Consider the following 21,817-nt stretch of genomic DNA (forward strand, 5'->3'; position numbering starts at 1 on the left):
TTAGTTTTCAGGAGTTTGATTTTGATGTGTCTTGGAGTAGACTCCTTCTAGATTATCTGTTTGGAGTTTACTAAGCTTCTAATCTGTAGATACATGTTTTCCCCAAAATTTGGGTGTGTTTTTTTCAGCCACTGTTTCTTTGAATACTTTTTTAGAGCCATACTCTTTCACCTCCTCTCGGACTCTAACAGAATGTTGGATCTTTTGTTATAGGCCCACAATTTCCTAAGGCTGTGTTCTTCCCCACCCCAGTCCATTTTCTTTCTGTTGTTTAGATTGGGAAATCTCTATCTTCAAGTTCACTTATCTTTTCCCTCTGTTCCATTCTGCTTTTGAGCTCATCTAATGAGCTTTCAGTTCTAAAATTTCAAGTTGATTCTTCTTTATATCTTCTATTTCTTTGCTGAAGCTTTCTGTTTTTTCATTTGTTTCAAGTGTATTCATTATTGCTGGCTGAAGCTTTTTTTTTTCCCATAAATTTTACTGGGGAATAATGGGGAACAGTGTGTTTCTTCAGGGCCCATCAGCTCCAAGTAGTTGTCCTTCAATCTAGTTGTAGAGGGTGCAGCTCAGCTCCAAGTCCAGTTGCCGTTTTCAATCTTTAATTGAAGAGGGCACAGCCCGCCACATCCCTTGTGGGAATTGAACCGGCAACCTTATTGTTGAGAGCTCGCTCTCTAACCAGCTGAGCCATCCGGCCGCCCCTCCAGAAGCTCAGTGGCAGCTCATTGTCTTCAATCTAGTTGTGAAGGGTGCAGCTCACTAGCCCATGTGGGAATCGAACTGGCAACTCTATTGTTCAGAGCCCGCGCTCTAACCAGCTGAGCCATCCAGCCGCCCCTGAAACATTTTTAAGATTGCAGCTTTAACATCCTTATCAGGTAATTCCACATTTGTGTCATCTTGGTGTTGGCATCTGTTGTTCGCCTTTTCTCATTCAGATTGAAATTTTCCTGGTTCTTGATATGACAGATGATTTTTCTTTCTTGAATCCTGGATGTTAGGGTGTTATGTTATGAGACATGGACTCTTATTTAAGTCTTCTGTCTTTGCAGCCCTCCTCCAACACTGCACCTTATTGGTGCCAGGTCAGGGTGAAAGTCCAGGTTCCTTAATTGGCACCCTGTGGGGGACAAGGGTGCCTCCTTTCTACTGGGCATGGGTGGGAGTTCCAGCTTCCCACTAGAACTGCACTGACACCTCCCTGCCTGGGAAGGGAGGGAGGCCTTGTTACTGCTCCCAACGTGGTCTTTACTGACCTGTTACTGCTGGGTGATGGTTACAGTCCTGAGGCCTCTTCTGACACCAACCCATCATGGAGGGGAGGGTGCCTTCTTAGTGCTGGGTGGGGATGAAAGTCCTGGCTTCCCACTCATTTTTCTCTGTTACCACCCTGGTGGTGGGGGATGGGGCACTGGTGACAGCCAGGCTCAGCTCCCCATTCAGCCCCCGCTCCTGGGAGTGGTGGGAGGGCTCGGGCCGCAGTTTCTTTCCATGGTGTTTGGCTAGAGTATGGCATTTATTGTTTTAAAGGTTTTTGTCTTGCTAGACTGTGCCTTTCCTAGTCTTTTGGCCAGAGAGAACAGGCTTTTCTTAGAGCTGGTTTTGTCCACACTCGTTGGTATTTCTGGGTTGCTGACTTCTCCAGCAACAAATCTGGAAAATAGTGGGCAAAAAGGAAAGCCAGAGAACTCACTGCTGTGTTGTTCCTCCGGTCCTGAGGTCCCTAGCCTGCCCTCTTCTCTCCCCTTTTAGAGTCTTCATAGGTCCGTTTTATATGTAATGTCCAGGGTTTTAGCTGTCCTTTGCAGGAGGAACAGGGAGAAGTGAGTGCATCACCTCCATTTTGCCCAGGCACCAGATGTCCAGATTTACCTGTTCTTGAGCTTTATATAAGTAGAATCCATTATGTATATTCTCTTAGGTTTGGTTTGTCTCGCTCCACAAGATATCTTGAGATTTTTCCATGTGGTTGTATGTAGTTGGATGTTTTTCACTGCTGTATAGTATTCAACTGTATAAGCAAACCATGTGGTAGAATTTGCACAGTGGAAAAGCAAACTACCCCTACTACATGCAACACACCACACAATTTGTTTATCCATTTTTCTGTGGATGGGTTGCTTCCAGTTTGGAGCTATTAAGAACAAAACTGCTGCAAATGGTCTCGGGCATGTGGTTTAGTGGCCACAAGCACTCATTTCTATTGGGAATAAATATTACAAAAGCCTCTTCACTGGTCTCCTTGCTCCAGCCTTTGAGTCTTTCTAGTCACTGCCACATAAAAGCCACAGGAATCTTCTGAAAACATAGATTGGATCCTTTCCTTCCTTTGCTCAAAAATACCAATGGCTTCCCTTCATGCTTAGGGTGAAGTCCAGCGTCCTCACCACAGCCCACAAGGCCCTGCAGGCTCTGGCGTCTGCCTGCCTCGTCTTTACCTTGTCTACTTCTCTCTGCCTCCATCCATCCACTCATCCCCATCAGTCCATCCATCCATCCACTCAGTTTTGGGGTGCCTGCAGTGCCTTGCTTACCCTCACCTCAGGACATAGGCCCTTGCTCTTCCCTCTGCCAGAAACACTCTTCCCCCAAATCATCACGTACCTCCCTGTTCCCCTTTATTTCGGTTTTCGTTCAAATGTCGTCTCTTCAAAGAGGGGCTCCGAAACGGCCCGCATTCCTCCTCTTTCCCTGTTTACCCCCCATTATTTTTCTTGGCCGTACCGATCACCGTGTGGACTTCTAGTGGTATTTGCTGCATGCCTTCCCCTTTTGGCATGAAACGCACATGAGGTTACCTCATGCTTATCCGCTGTGTCCCACTGCCCAGGGCAGTGACGCACACAGTAGGTGCTCAGGGAATATTTGTTAAGTGTAGTAAAGACCCTACCTAGCATGGGGTTTGGTCAGACACGCCTCGGTCCCGACGCCAGGGCGAGTCCCTCAACCTCGTACCCCTCACACTGTCATGTGCGAGGGCCTGCGACAATGCAGGTTTGGACTCAGGAGCTTTGGGGTGGGACCTGAGGTGCTGCACGTCTTCCCAGCTCCCAGGTGGGATCCAGACTTGGAGTGGCAAGGTCTTAAAGCATTGGTTTTCACACCTGTGACATGGCTCATTGTGGAAAACAAGTGGGTAATGGTGCCCGGACTTAGCAGGTGCTCAGTAAGTGCCTATGGCCTTTCCTCTGGGTGCCGTTCAGGGTCTGACACTTCAAGCTGCCTCTGGTTTTCTCCCTCTGATGCTCTGGCCCCCACATAGACCCTCAGGGACCTTGCCCATTTTATTTCTTCATTGCTGGCCAGCCCCACCTGTCATGGGCAGGGGCCTGGGGAGGGTTCTGGCATTTTGACAGTCATGGGAACATTATGCAAATGAGATGCAAAGCAGCAGCTAATGAGCCCTGATTGCATTTGCTCTGGGAACATGTGGGATAACTGTGCCAGGCTGGGGTGGGGGTGGGCAGTGAGGTGGTGGGTTGGGCAAGGAGGTGGTGACAGAAGGGGTCAGCTTCTTCTGGGGACATGAGGGCAGCTGCTCTGTGGCCTGGGTGAGGCCCCTTCCTCATTTATAGTCCGATCCCAGCAGTGTACTGGAACATGGTTCAGGTCCGGGAATAGGGGCTGAGGTCAAGCATTGTGTGGGGGGGGGGCGGGGGGTTCCCTGGGCTTGTCTGGGGCCTGTAAGTGGGGGAGTAGAGGGCTGCAGACAGGTGACTTGGGAGCCCCTCCCAACAGCAGATGGAGCTGGATCAGGCTGACAGCGGAGGTGCGGTAGGGGTAGATGCTTCCCTAGCTGGGGAAGGAGGGGTGACCGAGGGGTCAACTTCTGCCATAGAGCCTGTCTGACTGTGGGGGGGCAGAACGCAGGGGTCTGCCAGGCAGCAGATGGGGCCAGATCAGGCTGACAGAGGGGTGGGTGGGGTGAGCTGTCTTTGGTATCCCTGGATGGAGCCAGCTCTTTAGGAGAAAGATGATCTGGGGCTGGGGGCCAGCAGGTGGGCAGGGGGCTCTGCTTACAGCTCCCGGGAACTCAATCCCTCCCAGCCCCCTAGCTGAAGTCTCTTCACTCTCCAGGGAGCCTCTGTTCTCAGGTGCCAGCCATCCCCACCCTCCTTGCCGGTCCTCTGCTGAGGACCTCCAGGTTTGGGGACACCCAATGCCAGCCTTCTGGCCCAAGGAAGGCCAGGCTGGAAGTCTCCTATCATTTTGAGGTCCTCACTCATGCCCAGTATTTGACTAGCATTGCAAGTACACGTGACCCTGTCCTTCTTTTGATCTAAGGCTGAGAAGCACACTCGACTCTGAAATTCCTAGAAACTGGATGGCTGTTGCCATGTTTCCTAACCAAATCTTCCTTAATGGAACCAAAGTGGAACATTGGAAAAAACTTGGCAGGCAGAGGGTACAAATCCCGGCCCAGGCATTTATTGGCTTTGTCGCCTTGGAGCCCATTTCCTCTCAGTCCTGTGACCTCACCTCAGGGTGGCTGTGTTAGCCACAGACACCACAGGAGAACGGGAGTTCAGTAAACCCACTGGCTTGTCACCAGTGGGGACTCTGGCCCATAGCTGTGTCCCAGCACCTAAAACAGTCCCTGGCATATGGTGGGTACCTAGTAAATATCTACTGAATGAATGAAATAACCTGTTTCATCTGTTCCAGGATGATTTTCACCCTCACATTTGACATTTCTGATATTAGGATGTTTCATACAATTTATAGCATGTCTGATTTAATTGGCCTCAGTCTGATGATTGAGAGGGGTGTTAGATGGGAGGACACGTGAAAAGGGCTATCAGTAACAGGCAGCGTCTTGCTTAGTTTTCAGTGGGCTTCTGGTTCTCTCTGACTGAGTCTGTTCTCTCTGGGCTGTGTGGGGTCCCCGAGAATTGCCCTGGGGCTGGGGCTGCAGTGCCCCCTGCCTGAGGTCCTCTGAGGTGGAGACGGGCTGGGGACAGCGCATCCTGTGGTGTGTGTCTTGTGCCCAGGTCCCCCCACCTGGTCTGTCCTCCCCCTCCTGGCCCCCACTGGATGTTGTCCCTGCTGGGGGTGGCAGGCCTGTCGGAAACACGGAACTCCCTCTGAGAAGAAGGGGCCCGTTTTACTCTGTGGTGTCATCGCTCCACGTCCCCGGACTGGACAGCAACCGGGAAGGTGGGCGAGCACATCTGTGAGCTCCCTAGGCCAAAGGGCTCTAGGTGGGATCTAGGTCGGACCGGCAGAGGACTTCCAGAATGAGGGCTGGGGTGTGGGGGAGGGTGGACCCTGTCTCCACCCCCACCCCTGTCCTCCACAGCAGAGCTCAGACAAAGTGGGCAGGTTAATGTCTGATCCCTAGAGGGGGGCGCGGAGCAGGGTCAGCGCCTGTCCAGGGAAGTGGCTGATTGTTTAATCCCCTGGTTGGGACACTTTTCCTGTGTCACTGATCTTCTAATGAGGCGAGTGTTATCCAGCTGTGATTTGCTGTAGGATGGGTTTGTGTGTTGTATGTTCTGGATCTGTGTAGATGTGTGTACATGTGTTTTAAAGATTATGTGCGCAGATATCAGTGTTAACAGCGTATGTATAGGTGTGTGTTACCTGTGCACGTATAGGTACATACACAGGCTTGTGGAGATGCATGTACGCAAATATGTGTAATGGGTGTTTGTATATGTAAGTATGTTGTTGGGGGTGCACTTGTGCATGGGTACATGTTGGTGCGTATGGATCACATGTGTGGGGTGGGAGCCTCAGTGTCTGCTCTGAGGGGTGTGTGACAGCTCTGGCCAATGGGAGAAGCACCACATTTGGAATCACAAGGCCTCTCTGCTAACAATGAACCCAGGAGTCCTGGATACTCAGATAAGTTGTCTTACTACTGTGGGCCTCAGTTTCCAATCTGTAAAATGGGTATGGGACCTTATGGAATGAGATTGTGGATGAGCATCTCACACTCAGCCTGACCCAGAAAAGACTCAAAATAAAATGTCGAGGGATGACTGAAGGCGAATGAATGAGTAAGCAAATAGAAATATTTACAGAGTAGCATTCAGTCAGATTTCAAGGACTTGAGGGAAGTGCGTGGAAAGGTGCAGCTTGCCATGCCTGGTTGGGATGTCTGGAGGCAGGCTCACGAGAAGAGAGGAAAGAGGCTGGAGCAGGGTCCCCCCACAATCCAGGGTGGCCATGTGAGCCTGCGAGTCCATCAGTGTCTCTGTGAAGGTGAAGCGTGCATGCCTCCACCGGTGTTGATGCAGGCGCCATGTAGAAGGCGGGCGTCCCCTGGTGTACATGGGAAGGAGGCTGTCTGTGCGAGCATTGCCCAGTTGCCATAGAAACGAGCAGAAGGAGGTGGGTGGCTGGAGCAGGAGGCAGGTCGGGAGGAGGGAAGGGAGGAGGCAGCAGTGGGGGGCGGGGAGCTGGCTTCCGCAGTTCTGGTGCTGCTGCCTTCCTGAGCTAGCGGTGGAGGGGAGGGAACCCAAGAGGACAGAGCCCCCAGCCTGGGCACCAGGCCCCCTCCCTGCCCGCCACCACGGAGAAGGAGGACAGCCAGCTCCTCCGGCCCAGCTTGGCCCAGCAGGGGCAGTGCGCTCCTACCTGCCCCTGGCTTGGTACCAAGACAGGCCCAGGTAGGCATCCCGATGGGGACAGCTGGAAGAGGCTGCATGGAGAGTGGGGCCCTGGGACTAACGCTGCCTTCCTACCAGCAGGACCTGGTAGCAAGCAGAAGGGCCTGAGGGGCCAGGGCCAGTGGATGGGTGGGGAGCAGCCAGCATTTTGGAAGCACTCTTCAGAACCTGGGCCCTCCCCATCAGGAGGACTGCCCCCCTGTTGCCTTTCCTCTTCTGTACTTCAGTCCCTCTCTCCACCACTGTCACAAGCCCTGACTGTAGAAACAGTCCCCTCCCTGGGGGAAGTGCGCTATGGGGCTTCCTGTAACCCACAGCATCGTCTGTCCCCAGGCTGAGGCTAGAGTATGTGGGGGGCAGGGAGAAGTGAGGATGTCTCCCACCCCCACGGGGGGCACTGCTAGGCCCTGGCCGTTTGGGACCAGCAGACCCAGTCCCACCCCCTGCACCACGGCTTCCCTGCAGGCCCACATGGTCTCAGGCATTGGGCTTAGAGCCCCCTGGTCAGAGAGGAGGCAGCTTTCTCCTTTTCCCCCAAGCTTGAGCCCTTCCCCTCCTTGTTCTCCCTGCAGACCTAGATGCCCAGGTCTCCCGAAGGACCCCTGTGCCACCCCCAGCAAGCCCCGGGTCTCCATGTTGGGGCACAGGAGAGCAGCCCCCTCGTGGTGGTGCCTGTGGCCCTCCCTCCCCCGACTTCTGTCCCTTGCTGCATTGCTCCTGGGGACAGACTCCAGTGCTGCTGGGCCAGCCTGGGCACTGCGGAGGTGCCTGTGCGCCTCTGCCGCTGCTCAGACGGGTGGGGCTGGGGCCTGGGGAGGAGCTGAGCACGGAGGGGCCTGACTGCCTGCAGTGCTGCAGTGTGTGGGGGGCACCTGGTCCGGGTTGGCCCTGGGACGGATCTGAAGAGCCTTGGCCTGTGTGGGGATCCGAGCCTGAGTGGGGCAGGGGGTTGGTGTGTGCAAGCTTGGGCGTGCTTAGGGTGCCTGGGAGGCATAGTGTGTGCCCTCTTCTCCCGCTTGCCTTCTCTACCCAGCATCCAGCTGGCTGGGTCCTTTGCTGGGCCCTGGCACCACATCGTGGAGCTTCTTCCCCTGGGCACTTGGGGGTCAGAAGACTTTGTGCAGGGCCGAGGAGGGATCCCTGGGCCTGTGATCGGGTGGAGGAATATGTGTCAAGAAGGTGACGTAGTTCAATTCATTTCTGCAAGTGTTAGTTCACCTGCTGAGTATTAGGCACAGGGGTCTCCCGCTTGGGGGTTAAGGACATGGAGTTGAGAGGACAGGTCTCAAGTGGCAGGAGCAGGGTCTGGGATGCAGATCTGCCCAGGAGCTGGCAGCCACGTAACACAGGTACACTGTCACCGTCTGCCCCCTGCTTCCCTGAAGCCCGTCGCCCTCCTCCCCACCAGGGCCTTGGGCCAGCGGGCATCTGGCCTGCCTCAACCTCGGCCGCGGGGCTTGCTTCCATCTCAGCCAGAACGGGGCTGGTGAGGCCTGAAGGGCAGGCTCTTTGGGCAAGAATGAGAAGGCGCTGTCCCCTCCCCAGACCCTCAGGCCCGCCCTGACCTTCCCCACACCCGTGCTGCCTTCTCTAGGCCACGTTCCCCTTCTCCTTCATTGTTTTCTGTCCCTCAGGTCCCTATGGTCTGTCTTGCTTGCTCTGTCTTTCTCCTACATTGTTGTTCCCAGACTCTGGGGCAGGGAGCCCACCAGGACAGCCTCCCAGAGTACATTTCCAAACCCCACCCCATTGCACCCAGTGGGCCTATTGTCCGGGGCACCCGCCTGGAAGCCCAGCAGCCTTCCCCGTGTCAGAGGGAGCTGAAGGGAGGCCCCAGGAGCACTCCGAGGCCTGGCGCTCAGCCAGGGGGCTGGGGCCCTGGGACTGGAAGACCAGTTTGGCCCCAGGCTGGCCCTTCCTCACCCGGCCCCCAGTGCAGGCGCTCTGGGGGAAACTAAGGGGACATCTCCACTTGGCTCTTCCTGGGCAACTCCAGGCTCCAAAACCGAGCTCCTGTCTCCCCCAAATCATTCCTCCTGCTGTGCTCCCCACCCACCAGCTGCTCAGGCCCAAGCCCTGGAGCCATCCTGGACTCCTTTTCACACTCGCATCCAAACTAGCAGCAAATCCTGTTGGTTCGAATGCCACGGCATTTCCAGACATCAACCGCTTCTCACCGTTTCCAGCTAAATTACCGCCTTGGTGAGCCCCCATCTCCCTTCCTCTGGAGGACTGCAGCCCCCGGCCAGCGGGTTCCCTGTCCTCCTCCTCGTCCCCTTGTAGCCTGCTCTTCCCCCAGCAGCCAGGGACCCTTTAAAACCTAAGTCCCATCACATCTCACCTCTTCTCAAACCCCGCAGAAGCTCCCATCTCACTTGGGAGAAAGAGTCAAAGGTCTTACTTTGGGGATGGCTGGTTAGCTCAGTTGGTCAGAGCGTGGTGCTGGTAGCACCAGGTTTGCCAGTTCAATCCCCTCATGGGCCACTGTGAGCTGTGCTCTCCTTAAAAACAACAACAAAAAAAAGCCTTACTCTAACCTACAAGACTCCAGGTGATCTGCACCCCTCCCTGCCTCCCTGACCTCACCCCTCCCCTCCCCCTCACTCACTCTGCTCCAGCCACATGGCCCTCCCCCCTTCCTCAACCATGCTTCTGCCTCAGGGCCTTTTCACTGGCTGTTCCCTCTGCCTAGATGCTGTTCCCCCAGATAACTGCACGGCCCCCTCCCTCACCTCCTTCAGGCCTTTGCTGAAAGGTCACTTTTGAGAATGGCCTTCTCTGACCATTCTGGGTAAAATAGCTTTATTCCGGCCCCCACCATCCCTCCCGGACCCTTTCCTTGTCACAATCTTCTCCACATCCCTTGTCATCTTCTAACACACTTGATCACTTACTTATTCATTCGGTTTCCTGTCTGTTTAGCCCTTCTGGAATGTCAGCTCCACGAAGGCAGGGAGTTTTCTGTCTTGCTCACTGCTGCGGCCCAGGGCTGCCCTACAGGGGTCAGGGCTGCACTTTAAACTCAGGAGCCTCTGCCTCAGTGGCTGGCCTCTGCCTCCGTGCTGTCATGGGGGACCTGTGATCTGGCCCTCACAGGAGAAGGGACCCAACGCCCCCCTGGCTGGGCAGCTGCTCCAGGGGCACCGAGTTGGACAGGATGTCCTGCATGGACTGGATCCGTGCTTCCTGCCTTTTTCTGCTCCAGCCATGGCCAAGAGAGCCCTACCTGACCAGGAAAGGGAGGAGAGTGACCTGTCTGCATCCCACCCCAGTGCTGCTGAAGACAGAGGGCCCCTTCCTGGTCAGAAGCCATCCCAGAGTTCTGTACCGTCGGGAAAGCATGCTGCGAAGCCACCGGGGTGTCGCCCACAGAGCACCCCATCTGACCCCTGACCTCCAGGAGGCCACGGGTACACAGGGCTCAGGACAGGACAGCCCCCCACAGCGGGGCCAAGTGTGGGATGACTGGTTTCGAGGAGCGAGATGCACCTTGAGCAGAGAGGACAGGGCCTGTTTTCCCACCAGCTCCCACTCCTGACTCCCCATCTCTGGGGCTCAGTTTGGGCTCCCCCAGAAGCTGAGCCTGGCACAAAGATCTGACGAGACCAGTTCAGATGGGAGATGGTCTCTGGAAACACGGAGAGTGCAGAGGTGAGACATGGGGGACGCTTTGTCAAGCCAGTTCCCACGGTGGGCATCTAGGGCTCGATTCCAAGGGGCACCTCTGGGAACCAGTGTGGGGAACACCTCAGACTTCGCCCCTGGGGAGCTGGGGAGCTGCGGTTTGTATACACCAACTTCTGCCGTCGTTGCTTGAGGCTGGAACCCTCTTATGCTGCCTGATTTTCCCCTTAACTGTTGTCACCGCCTAACAAGGGGATATTTTTTCACTTCTTGGCTTTCTGCCTGCAGTGGAGTGCACACTCCATGGGGGGAGGGCTGGTCTGTTCCCTCCTGAGCCATCCTAGAGGCTCCCTGGAGGCTGAATGAGATGTTGCCTCCTCCACTTGGCCTGGGAGCAGGGGAGTGCCAGGGCTGACTTTGGGGTGATTTTCTGGAGGAAATAGAGGGGGGGCCTGGGGCCTGGTGGGGCTGGAGGAAGAAGGGAGAGGATAGGGAAGGTGGAGGGTCCAAGGTCAGCATCCAGGGAGTGGGCTGGGGAGAGGGGAGAGAGGCCAGCCGGGGGGCTTGAAGTGGGGTGCCTTTACACCCTCCTCAGTGGGTCTCCTCTGCTGGGGCTTGTCTGGGTGAGACCTGGCTCTGCCTTGCTCTGTCCCCCGTTTGTGTTTCCATCACCTCTTCTCACCCCGCCATCCCAGAGATTCATCATTTCTGAAGGGAGGGCCCCTTGGGGACTGCCCGGGGACCTCACCTCAGAGCAGATGGAGTTTGGGGGGCCTGGTGTTTAGACCCAAAGAGAAGGCTAGAGGAGGTCAGGCCTGGGATCTGCTTTTCACAGGGGACCTGGAGACCCAGACAAGGCCCAACAGTCACTGAAAGGTGTCTTGGCCAGCTCGGGCTCCCAGAACAAAATACCATAGACTGGGCGGCTTCATCAACAAACAATGATTTCTCACGGGTCTGGAAATCGAAGCTGGAGTGAACACGGGGTGTGTCTCACGGGGAGGAATGGAAGGACAGCAGCTCACAGCTAACTGGGTCCTTCTTGCTGCACCTGATGCCCCAGCAGAGGCTGGTAAAAGTCTTTGTGTGGCCCCGTCTCTGGGTGATGTGAGGAGTGGAGGAGCTGCTGGAATATTTGTGGGTGCTGAAGCCCACCCTGGGTGAGGGGGAGGCAGCCCTGGCTTCCCACGGCCCTGCCCTGGTTTGAGTTGAGCTGGTCCCAGGGAGAACGTCTGGCCAGGAGGAGCAGGGTGACACCCACAGAGTGCTGGCTCTGGACTGGGCACCTGAAGGGGGCAGGGGACTCACCTGGGTCTGGATCTGACACCTGCTGTGTGACCTTGGGCAAGTTATTTAACCTCTCTGAGTCTCAGAAGCTGTCTGTAGAACAAAGAAAACAACACCCATCCTAATGGGTTCTTGTGAGGGTTGGAGGTAAAGTGTATGAAGAGGCTGGAGCATAGTAAGTAGTCAAAAATGGTTGTCGTAGTTGCTCTAAAGGGAGAGTGGAGAGAGGCGTAATGTAACAGCCAAATCTGTTGGTACTTATTCTGTCTGCGTGCTGTAGGATCCCTGAAAATGGCGGCCCCATCCTGAGGGCAAAATCATCCTGGGGTATCAGAGAAAGAGACCCTGGAACTGGATCCCAGAAGGTGGGGGAAAGGGATGCCAGGAAAAGAAGCAGGGGGCCTGGAAACAGGACAGGTGGGATCTGGGACACCCCTCTTTTGGGATTCTGGTTCTTGGCTGTGTCACCATCATTATCAACATTTATTGAACGCCTACTGTGTGCAGATGACTGTGTTTGGTTTCAGGTATAGAATTCAGTGCTTCTGCTATTTAATGAATGAATGTTCCAGAATGTCCTTGGCATTTATTCATTCATTGAACGCAAATGTATTGTGGACTTACTATGTGCCAGGCATTGCTCTGGATGCTGTAAATACAGCAGAGAACCAGAGAGACAAAATTGCTGCCCTTATAGAGTTGACATTCTAGTAGGAGAAGAAGGCACTACACATGATGAGTATTCTAATGTTGGCAGCCTGTCAGATGGTGACAAGTGCTATGGAGAATAAGAAAGTGAGGAAAGGGAGAGGGGGAAGTACTGGGGGTGGAAACAGATTTTCAAGTTCATGTGGGGGGAGGTCAGAACATTTGAGGAGACCTGGAAATCTGAGGGTGGGTGGGGGGAGACTGCTCCTAGCAGGTGCAAAGGCCCTGGGGTTAGAACAGCAAGGAAGTCAGTGGAGCTGGAGAGTGAGAGTGGTGGGAGGTGAGGGTGGAGGGCTGAGGGGTGAGACAGCAGGTTATTCAGGGCCTCTTGGCAAAGACTTGGACTTTACTCAGAGGAAATGCAGAGTCTGAGTAGGGCAGTGGTGGGCTCTGACAGGTTTTACCAGTTTCCCTCTGGATGCTGTGCTGGGGCTGGATGGTGGGGGTGGTGAGAGAAACAAGGTCAGAGGCAGGAAGACCAGTGAAGAGGCTATTCCAGGGAGGTGAGGTAGAGCTCAGCATCTGCTGACTGCAGACGGGCTGAGTGTGGGGTGGGGGGAGGAAGAGGAGTGAGGTGACTCCAAGGCCTGTGGCTGTTAGTGACTAATGACATAGAAATCATTCCCTGTCACACAGGCCTGCCTATCTGGGCTCATGCTCTTAATTCCTCTGTCCCTTCTTCAAGCCGGGGTACACGGAACATGACCAGGGCCCCTGCCCTCCAGGGTCTATTCGAGGCAGCCAGCAGTAGGCCTGGGTCCTGAGGAGGGACGTCTTTCACCCTGGGTCTCCTTTCTCCCTGAAGGAAAGGTCCAGGCCGGCATGAAAACGTCACATTTCCACAGTGGTGTGTGTTTTTCACAAAGAGCTTTATTTTGATCTTCAACATAAACTCAAGTATTGTTTTGCATCATATGAGTTAGAAAACAGAGACCCCCTTACGGGACTTGGCCGAGCACTCACTGGCAGGCGGTAGAGCTGGAGCCAGAGCCCCACGCCGCCCTTTCTGCATTTCTGCATGCCGAGGGCTTCACCATCCTCGGGGTGAGAAAGCCTGGCACCTTCCCTGGCTCCACAAAAAGAGAGCCCACGCTGAAATGGGACAACAGCCGCGGTGACAGATCAGTAGTGAGAGCTGACAAGCTCCTTCACAGTCATGCCTCAGCCGCAGGGCTCTCGTCTACAATGTAGGGGTGAGAATTGCACCTGCCTACAGGGTCCTTGTGAGGATTAGATGAGTTAAGACATGGGAACCATCCCTGGCACCAAATATGTGCTCCATAAATGCCAGCTATTATTATTCATGATAAAGGGCTTTCAGGGCCACAACATGTCAGATGGGCACTGTGCCTGTTTGATGAGTTGAGGAAAGCTAAGGGCCTGCCTGTTGGAGTAGAAGACGCCAGCCACTCCAGCTTCCTGACAGAGATGCAGCGTTTTCAGTGACGGTGGCTACTGATCGCTGTCCAGGAAGCAGACGGCATTTGGTAAGAGTTAAGCTTCCCACCTGCCCTCAGGGTGACGGTGTGAGGCAGGAGCAAGGTGGGATGGTGTGTCTGGCCATGTGGTGCTTGGGGGCTCCCATGCCCCCGCCTGCCAGCCTTCCTGATTGACTTCGGTGCAGGTCCAGCCGGGGCTGGAGTGGGCCAGATACTCACCATCTCATCTCATCCTTAAGTTGGGTTGAATCATCCTCATTTCATGGCAAGGTCCAGTGAGGCCACGTGAATTGCTCAAGGTCACACAGCAGTTGGGTGGCATACTAGCAGGGACCCCAAGGCTAGTGTTATTTCTATGACACATGCTACCTCAGCTGGGAGCCCGGAAGACCCATCACCTGCCTACACCAAGTGCCTGGGTCTAGACAAGGTGGAGAGTGGTCTCTGCCATCGTGCGTCCCCTTCTAGCCTGACATGTCGGGTCTTAGCTGCACCGTTCCCTCCCTCCGTGCTTCCGTCCTGACTCCCAGCTCCCTCGGCTCTCCTCCACCGCAGGCTGAAGCGTTTTTTAAAAATAAGCAATTTATGCACACAAGGCAAAAATGCAAAAGGCATAAAAGGAGCTTCAGTGAAAAATCTCCCACCCCATCCTCTAGCCGCTCAGTTCCCCTAGCACAACCACTGTCACTGTCTTTCCAAACACATTTTTCGCTTATGTATTTCCCCCCATACAAATAGGAGCTCCCACAGCCACGCTGTTCTGCTCCTTCCTTGCTCCTTTGGCGTTAGTGACATGGCTTCTGGTGGGGGAGTCCGTTCAGGACTAGAGCATTCCGTTGCAGGCCTGCACCGTAACTGACGTCACCAGCCACCTGCACGGGCATCTGGGTTGTTTCCGGCCTTTGGCTTTTACAGGTAGTGCTGCAATAAGTCAAATTGGGCAGCATCAGTTTGCCCAAGTGGCTGGAAGGTGAAGTCCTAGGACCACATGGTGCTGCTGGGTGGGGATGTGTGCTGCTTCGACAATGAGAGAGGACACCAAGTTGCCCCCACCAAAGTTGTGTCACGTCACTTCCCCACTACCAGGGGTGGGTTCAACCTTCACTCCCATAAGAGAATGTCCCTCCCTCTCCCCTGCTCCTGCCCCCACTGCCAGCCTGCTGACAGCTCTGGGGGATCCAAGAGCAGAGTTCTGTGTGACTTCAAGGGTTCTAGGTAGCTCTGGGCCCAGGGACACTTACCTAACCTGGCTGAAAGTCCTTCATTAAATATCCCTGCCTTTTACTTTATCTAAGTCAAATCTATCTTCATATCTAAACCAAAGTTTTCTTTATGAACTAAGTACTGCCTTTATAAATGAAGGGTGCCAAATTAAGAAGAAAAAAATCAGACTCATTTCTTTGTCCCTTGATGCAATCCAGCTGCCCTCCCTCTCACCCACCCCCACTACACATGAATTTGTGAGAAGGTTGCATTTTGCTAAGGGGAAAGGAACAAAACATATCTAGTGTCTGAGAGATGCAAGGAGGCAATACCGGGTTATTTCTGGGAAGAGAACACTAGCCCTGGGCACATGGGGAGACTGAGGCCAGAGGGGGAGGGACGTTCTTAGCCCAGGATCCTCATGTGTTGGTGCCCCTGCCCTGAGCCTAAGGGCCAGCTGCTGACAGGGTTGGGGGTCCCTTGGACCCCTAACCCAGGTTAGTCTGAATCTTGCAGAGGCCTGCACTCCCCCGGTGTCCTCATCGGGCAGGGTTCACAGTTCCCAAGCCTGCAGTACAGGGCATGGAGGTACCCCGGTCGGAGGCTGGCAGCCCCTTTGAAGTCCAAGCCCCTGACCCTCTCTGTTCTGTCTCCTGACAACTGAGCCATTCTCGCCTGGGGTGGCAGGGAGGCCTGGGTGGGGGATGGGAGCAGGGCAGTGCCTACCCCAGCCCCGGGGCAGCACATGGCCTAGATCGGACTGTCGTGATGCCGCCTGACAGATCCAGGCCACACACAGCTGCCCGATGCTCACAGTGGTCTGACCTGTGGACCTGGAAGCTGCGTGTCCGGGACTCTTAGGGGACATGGAAGTGGCTAATGAGGGCCCTGAGGCTGGGTACCAGGGCAGCCACAGGGGCGTGTGCAGGGCCCAGCTGCACAGAGAACTGAGGAAGCGCTCAGCCTGGGCAGGAGTAGGAGGGGGCCTGCAGCCAGCTTCCCAGGGGGCCTGAGTCCAGGCTCCAGGCTCCAGGTAGGGGCTTTGGGGACGATTGAGGGGCTGAGACCAGGGACTCTGCATTGGTTGTGGGTGGGGATGGGAAGCCCAGGTGAGTGTTGTGGGCCTGGTAGAAGGAACTGGCTGGGGGGGGGCAGTGCCAATGGGGGGCAGATGGAGAAGCCACCTGGGGTTTGTTGAGCTCTAGTGGTCCCTACAGGGTGCCCTGCCCTGGGGAGGGGGTGCTGACATGCCCAAAGATAAGCCCGATTGCTGGCTTTGAGGACCTGTGTATCTACGAAGCAAACCACAGATTTGTATAAAGCAAATAGGCCATCGTGTGGCCCTAACTTTTAGCTGTGCATCCAGGAACGCAACAGTGGTGGGCACTGCTGGTTGCGGCAAGAGGTGCTCAGGATGGGTCCTCAGCTCCATCCTGGGGAAGGAGAGGAGATGGAGCAAAGCGCTTGTGGAGGACAGGTGGGGAGGTGGGCACGAGGGGTGCTGCAGGGTGACTTGGGGTTACCCTCAGGATGGTGAGGCAGTCCCTGGGCAGGAAGTACCCATCCCTATACAAGGCTCATGCCTGGAGCCCTCATCCCCACAGGAAGTTGGGGCCCCAGGGCTGGAATGGGTCACGTGGGCCATATCCCTCATCTCCAGGGGTCTCTCTCCTGCCCTCCAGCGCATGAGCAGCCCAGCCTGCTGACCACCGCTCCACACCTGTCCATCCCTCTGCGGCCACACCATGTCCGGCTCGTACGATGAGGCCTCGTTCGCCCCGGAGGAGACCACCGACAGCTTCTGGGAGGTGAGGCTGTGGTGCTGCCCAGGTCCTGGAACCAACAGCCTGGCTGTGTGGGGGCCCTGCCCGGTGGCCTTAGGCCCTGCTCCCCAGCCCCTCGGACCCCTCCAAAGCTCTCCGTGTCCAACAGGCAGTGGTTGCCGTGAAGTGGCTAGTACTACCCGCTGAGCCCGGAGCCCCTCTGCCCACAGCGGCCCCCGGAGGGACCCAGTGGCGTTGCATGATGTGGAGCAGGCCCCTTACAGATTACACAGCCTTTCACAGCTAGCTGCTGCCCCACCCTGTGAAGTGAGCAGAAGGTGGAGCACTGGTCACACAAAAACGGAGTGAGTTCACAGCAGCACAGCAAGACGTGGAGACAGGCCAGCATTTCAGAGCCTTCCAAAATCTTTGAGAAAAAATTTTTCTATTGGCTTGCGAAACCCAAAGTGAAAACTGCCAAACCTAAATTAATAAGTGTTTAATGAGATGTCTACAAAACATAATATTATGTCAAGAAGCTGCAGCTCAACTCAATACTTATATGACTCTATATAAATATAATAGATTTAGCTCCCAAGAACAAAATGAATAATTCATTCTAGCCCAAGTCCAAATTACAAAAATCCTTCTGCATTTTGTGGCAGCGACGAAATTATGTTCAAAGAGGGATGAGGGAGTGTGTAGACAGTGGAATGTGACATGGGCTGCCAAGGCCTCTGAAAGTGAGAGAGTCCGCAGCCTCCGGGGTGTTACCGCGGGACAGCGAGTTGGAGGGGCCTGCCAGGATGGCTGTGGCGGGCGCCCCCTGCAGGACGCGGCGGCCGGGGCGGGTTGGCGGAGGCGGGGAGCCCGCGGGAGTCTCGTGCTCGCTGCTTGGCCGCCAGGTGGGGAACTACAAGCGGACGGTGAAGCGCATCGATGACGGGCACCGCCTGTGCAACGACCTGATGAACTGCGTGCAGGAGCGCGCCAAGATCGAGAAAGCCTACGCGCAGCAGCTCACCGACTGGGCCAAGCGCTGGCGCCAGCTCATCGAGAAAGGTGCCCTCCATGCCCACCCCGTGCACACACCCCAGGTCTGGGTCCTGGGTCTGGGTCCTGGGTCTGGGAGTGCCCAGCCACCTGGATTCACCTGCAGCCTCCAGCCATAGCTCCTTTGCCGGCGCTGTCCCCGCACCTGCACTTCTTCCCTCTCAGGCCAAAGCACGTTGGATTTAAAAACAAACAAAACAAAAATAACTTTATTTTGAAATAATTTTAACTCTGAGAAAAGTTGCAAGAATAGTACAGAGAACTACATACTCTTCACCCAGATTCACAGTTAGCATTTTAGCACATTTATTTTCTCCCTCTCTATTTATATGCATATTTTTCAGAACCATTTAAGTTAGAAATATGCCCCTTCACCCTAAATTCTTCATGTATCTCCTAAGAATAAGAATATTTACTTATGTAACCATAGTTCAGCTATCGAATTCAGGATATTTAATATGGCCCATATACAAATTTTATTATAGCAGTTGTTTGCTGGTCCAGGGTCCAATCCAGAATCAGATATTGCATGTAGTTGTTATGTCTCTAGATTCCTTTAATCTAGAACAATTTCAAATTAGGATTTACATGTATTGGTTAATGTTTTTTTCTTCCACTACACTCTGAAGCCCATGAGGGCAAGGGCTGGGCCCAGCACAGTGCTTGGCACAGAGTTGATGTGAGTATACAGAGAAACTAATGACTGTGGAATGTCTGGTCCCAGTGGCCTTCTGGTATCTGTCACCAGTTGGCTCTTCAGTTTTACATTCAGCCAACATTCCTGCCTGGAGTACCTACTGTGTGCCTGGTGCTGTGCTGGGCTTGTGGGAGGGATTTCACAGGGTCAAGGTGCCTCCCCTGGGGATCGATCACAAGCTAACAAGGGATATAGGGAGTAGGTGCAGAGGCAGATGTATAAGAAGAATTCAGTGAGGGCTGTAGGCTGAGGTGTGAGGATAATCAGAGAAGACTTCCTGGAGGAGGTGGCTGTGCTTGGGTCCTAAGGGATGAATAAAACCATAAGAACAGAGGAGCACATTTCTGTTGCCAGGAAATATGGGGAAAGCCTCAGAGAAAGGAGGCATGAGGGGGACCGCTGAGTAGGGGGTAATGAGGGCCTTGTTACCACATTGCCATTTCCTCAGGCCCACAGTATGGCAGTCTGGAGCGGGCCTGGATTGCCATGATGACGGAGGCAGACAAGGTGAGCGAACTGCACCAGGACGTGAAGAACAACCTGCTGAACGAGGACCTAGAGAAGGTCAAGAACTGGCAGAAGGACGCCTATCACAAGCAGATCATGGGTGGCTTCAAGGAGACCAAGGAGGCTGAAGATGGCTTTCGCAAGGCCCAGAAGCCCTGGGCCAAGAAGATGAAGGAGGTGCCTGGTGGGCGGCTGCCGCAGATGGGACGAGGGTGGGCAGCTGAGTTCAGAGGGCCAGTCTGATCAGACGGAGGGTGTCTGCAGATGGCGTGGGCGATGGGATTGTGCCCATGGGGGAACAGGACTGCCTTCCAGTAAGTAATATCCACAGACGGGGTAGGCACTGCAGGGCCTGACAGGAAGGTGTTTGTAGGGGCAGCAGGCAGTGCCATTCAGGGAAACATCCACAGATGGGTGGGCACTGCTCCCACATATCTGGAGCCTGGGCTTGCATCCATTCTGCCTCTTAAGAATGTGTGCTCACAGCTCCTGGTGGAGTGGGCAGGTGAGAAGGGTGGACGAGTGACCACGTTTGCTCCTGCTCACAAGTAGGAGGGCTGCCCCTTGTTCCGCCTCCCCGCAGCTAGAGGCAGCCAAGAAGGCCTACCATCTGGCCTGCAAAGAGGAGAAACTGGCTGTGACCCGGGAGATGAATAGCAAGACAGAACAGTCAGTCACACCTGAGCAGCAGAAGAAGCTGCAGGACAAAGTGGACAAGTGCAAGCAGGATGTGCAAAAGGTGCCTGCTGGGCTGGGGTCTGAGGGCCCCATGGAGTGGGTGGTGGCTGGCAGCTGCAGGCCTGGGTCTTACCCTCCCTTCGCCCTGGTGCCTACAGACGCAGGAGAAGTATGAGAAGGTGCTGGATGAAGTGGGCAAGACCACGCCCCAGTACATGGAGGGCATGGAGCAGGTGTTTGAACAGTGCCAGCAATTTGAGGAAAAACGGCTGGTCTTCCTCAAGGAGGTGCTGCTGGATATCAAACGTCACCTCAACCTAGCTGAGAATAGCAGGTAGCTGGGTGTGACAGCATGGTGGGCACAGGCACAGGCAGCAGAAGGCAGAAGTGGTGTGCAAGGCACCCCATGCCCTATGTCACAGTGACAGGAATGGGAGGGCAGAGCTGCAGGGGCCAAGAGGGAAGAGTCTCCAAACAGTGGCTTCCTAGAGAAAGCTAATGCCCGCTAGGTACTCAAGAAATGTGCTTGAATGGCTGGGTGAGGGGCTAAGGTGGGGACGGAGAAGGGTGCCCACTGGGCATGTCCACACAGATTGCTCCTTGGGAAGCCTGCTGATTCCTAGTTGGGGGGCATGCCAGCACCCTGGTCCCTTGAATGGGCTCTGGCCCTCACCAAGGATGAGACGGGGCCCGTGGTGCATCTTGCCCCCCACCTCCCCATCTCCACCTCCCCATTGCCCCGTATGCAGCTATGTCCATGTGTACCGGGAGATGGAACAGGCCATCCGGGGGGCCGACGCCCAGGAGGACCTCAGATGGTTCCGCAGCACCAGTGGCCCTGGCATGCCCATGAATTGGCCCCAGTTTGAGGTGAGGATGTGTGGGGGTGGGGAAGGGGAGTCTGAAAAGGTTGGGAGGGGCCTTAGGGAGCAGCCCCCAGCCTGACTGCTCCCCTGGCACCCACCAGGAGTGGAACCCAGACCTCCCTCACACCACCGCAAAGAAGGAGAAACAGCCCAAGAAGACAGAGGGGGTAGCGCTGACCAATGCCACAGGGGTGGTGGAATCCACATCCCAGGGTGGGGACCGGGGCAGGTGAGTGCCTCCTATGGAGCTTCCTGGGGGCTGGAGCGGGGGAATGGGGAGGGTAGGGGGCTAACACACTGGTGAAACTGTGTTTTACCTCAGGAGAGAAGAAATGGTCTAAATCACAACAACCTCGTGCTCCTCTCAAAGGTAGTGGGAGCTAATCCTTTGAGAGCACCTATTGTGTGCCAGGCACTGTTCTAAGCATTTTCCATGTATTAATTCATTGAAGGCTCCAATACTCTGAGTTGTGTATAAAGATTCCCATTTTACAGATGGAGATACTGAAATCCAGAGAGGTTAAGTGACTTGCCAAAGGTCACAAGGTCAGGATATGATGCCCAAGAATCTGGCTCCAGAATCATCCGTCTTAACTACCACACTGTACTTGCTCATCTCAGATGAGGGGTCAGATGTTCTCTGGGGTCCTCTTCAGCAACCCCTCTCTCAAGGGCTGAATAATAATGCTAAGAGTCCTGCCTCACATCTGTTTAAAGAGCTGTCAGCGAGGGTTGCTGGCTCAGGATCCCTTACAAGGTCCGTCTCCGCTCCAGCCTTGCCGAAATTTGGGGCCAGGGCTTTGGTTGAGAGGAGGGGGCAGCCCTAGGGACCAGGTAAGAGGTAATTCATGCTGGGTCCCCTCTCTGTTTCTCAGCGTTAGCAGCTACGACAGGGGCCAGTCTTATGCCACCGAGTGGTCCGACGACGACAGCGGGAACCCATTTGGGGGCAATGAGGCCAACGGGGGTGCCAACCCCTTCGAGGAGGACGCCAAGGGAGTGCGTGTGCGGGCTCTCTATGACTACGACGGCCAGGAGCAGGATGAGCTCAGCTTCAAGGCCGGTACGGTGGGCGGGGCGGGCAGGGCACAGCTGGCGGGACCCTGTGGTGGGGCGGGACCTGAAATTAGGGGGGCAGCTGGGTGCCAGGGACAGAGTCAAGACCTGAGAATAGGGTGGGGGCTGGATTGGGGGCGGGGCCTGAGGGCCGTGGATGCCATGAGCAGTGACCCACCAGGGAAATGAAAGTGGAAGTGACTGAGACCCAGATTAGGTGGGTGGCTGGGGGCGGCATGTGGTTGTCCAGGTGTGGCTTGGGCTGGTCCCCAGGGGAGGGCATGGGGACAATAATGGGAGAGGGTTTGGGGATCGGCAC

General features: G+C 55.1%; 1 protein-coding gene across 4 annotated transcripts in view; it reads left to right on the top strand.

The window, feature by feature from the left end:
• Window positions 1-21,817, top strand: part of PACSIN1 (protein kinase C and casein kinase substrate in neurons 1) — a 56,772-nt gene that overhangs the window by 32,074 nt on the left and 2,881 nt on the right. Inside the window, exons 1-9 of one of the 4 annotated variants that reach the window (XM_033095086.1) lie at window positions 6,426-6,617; window positions 16,561-16,686; window positions 17,547-17,703; window positions 18,840-19,075; window positions 19,482-19,637; window positions 19,735-19,910; window positions 20,326-20,446; window positions 20,544-20,671; window positions 21,318-21,505. In XM_033095086.1, coding sequence (XP_032950977.1) covers window positions 16,624-16,686; window positions 17,547-17,703; window positions 18,840-19,075; window positions 19,482-19,637; window positions 19,735-19,910; window positions 20,326-20,446; window positions 20,544-20,671; window positions 21,318-21,505 — 1,225 coding nt within the window. In that variant the 5' untranslated portion in view covers window positions 6,426-6,617; window positions 16,561-16,623. Of the gene's footprint in view, window positions 1-6,425; window positions 6,618-10,187; window positions 10,269-16,560; window positions 16,687-17,546; window positions 17,704-18,839; window positions 19,076-19,481; window positions 19,638-19,734; window positions 19,911-20,325; window positions 20,447-20,543; window positions 20,672-21,317; window positions 21,506-21,817 lie in introns of those variants that run through there. The other 3 variants (XM_033095096.1, XM_033095103.1, XM_033095076.1) reach the window with 3 other exon arrangements.

Source organism: Rhinolophus ferrumequinum, chromosome 3 (assembly GCF_004115265.2).
Source record: "Rhinolophus ferrumequinum isolate MPI-CBG mRhiFer1 chromosome 3, mRhiFer1_v1.p, whole genome shotgun sequence".
Taxonomy (NCBI): Eukaryota; Metazoa; Chordata; class Mammalia; order Chiroptera; family Rhinolophidae; genus Rhinolophus; species Rhinolophus ferrumequinum.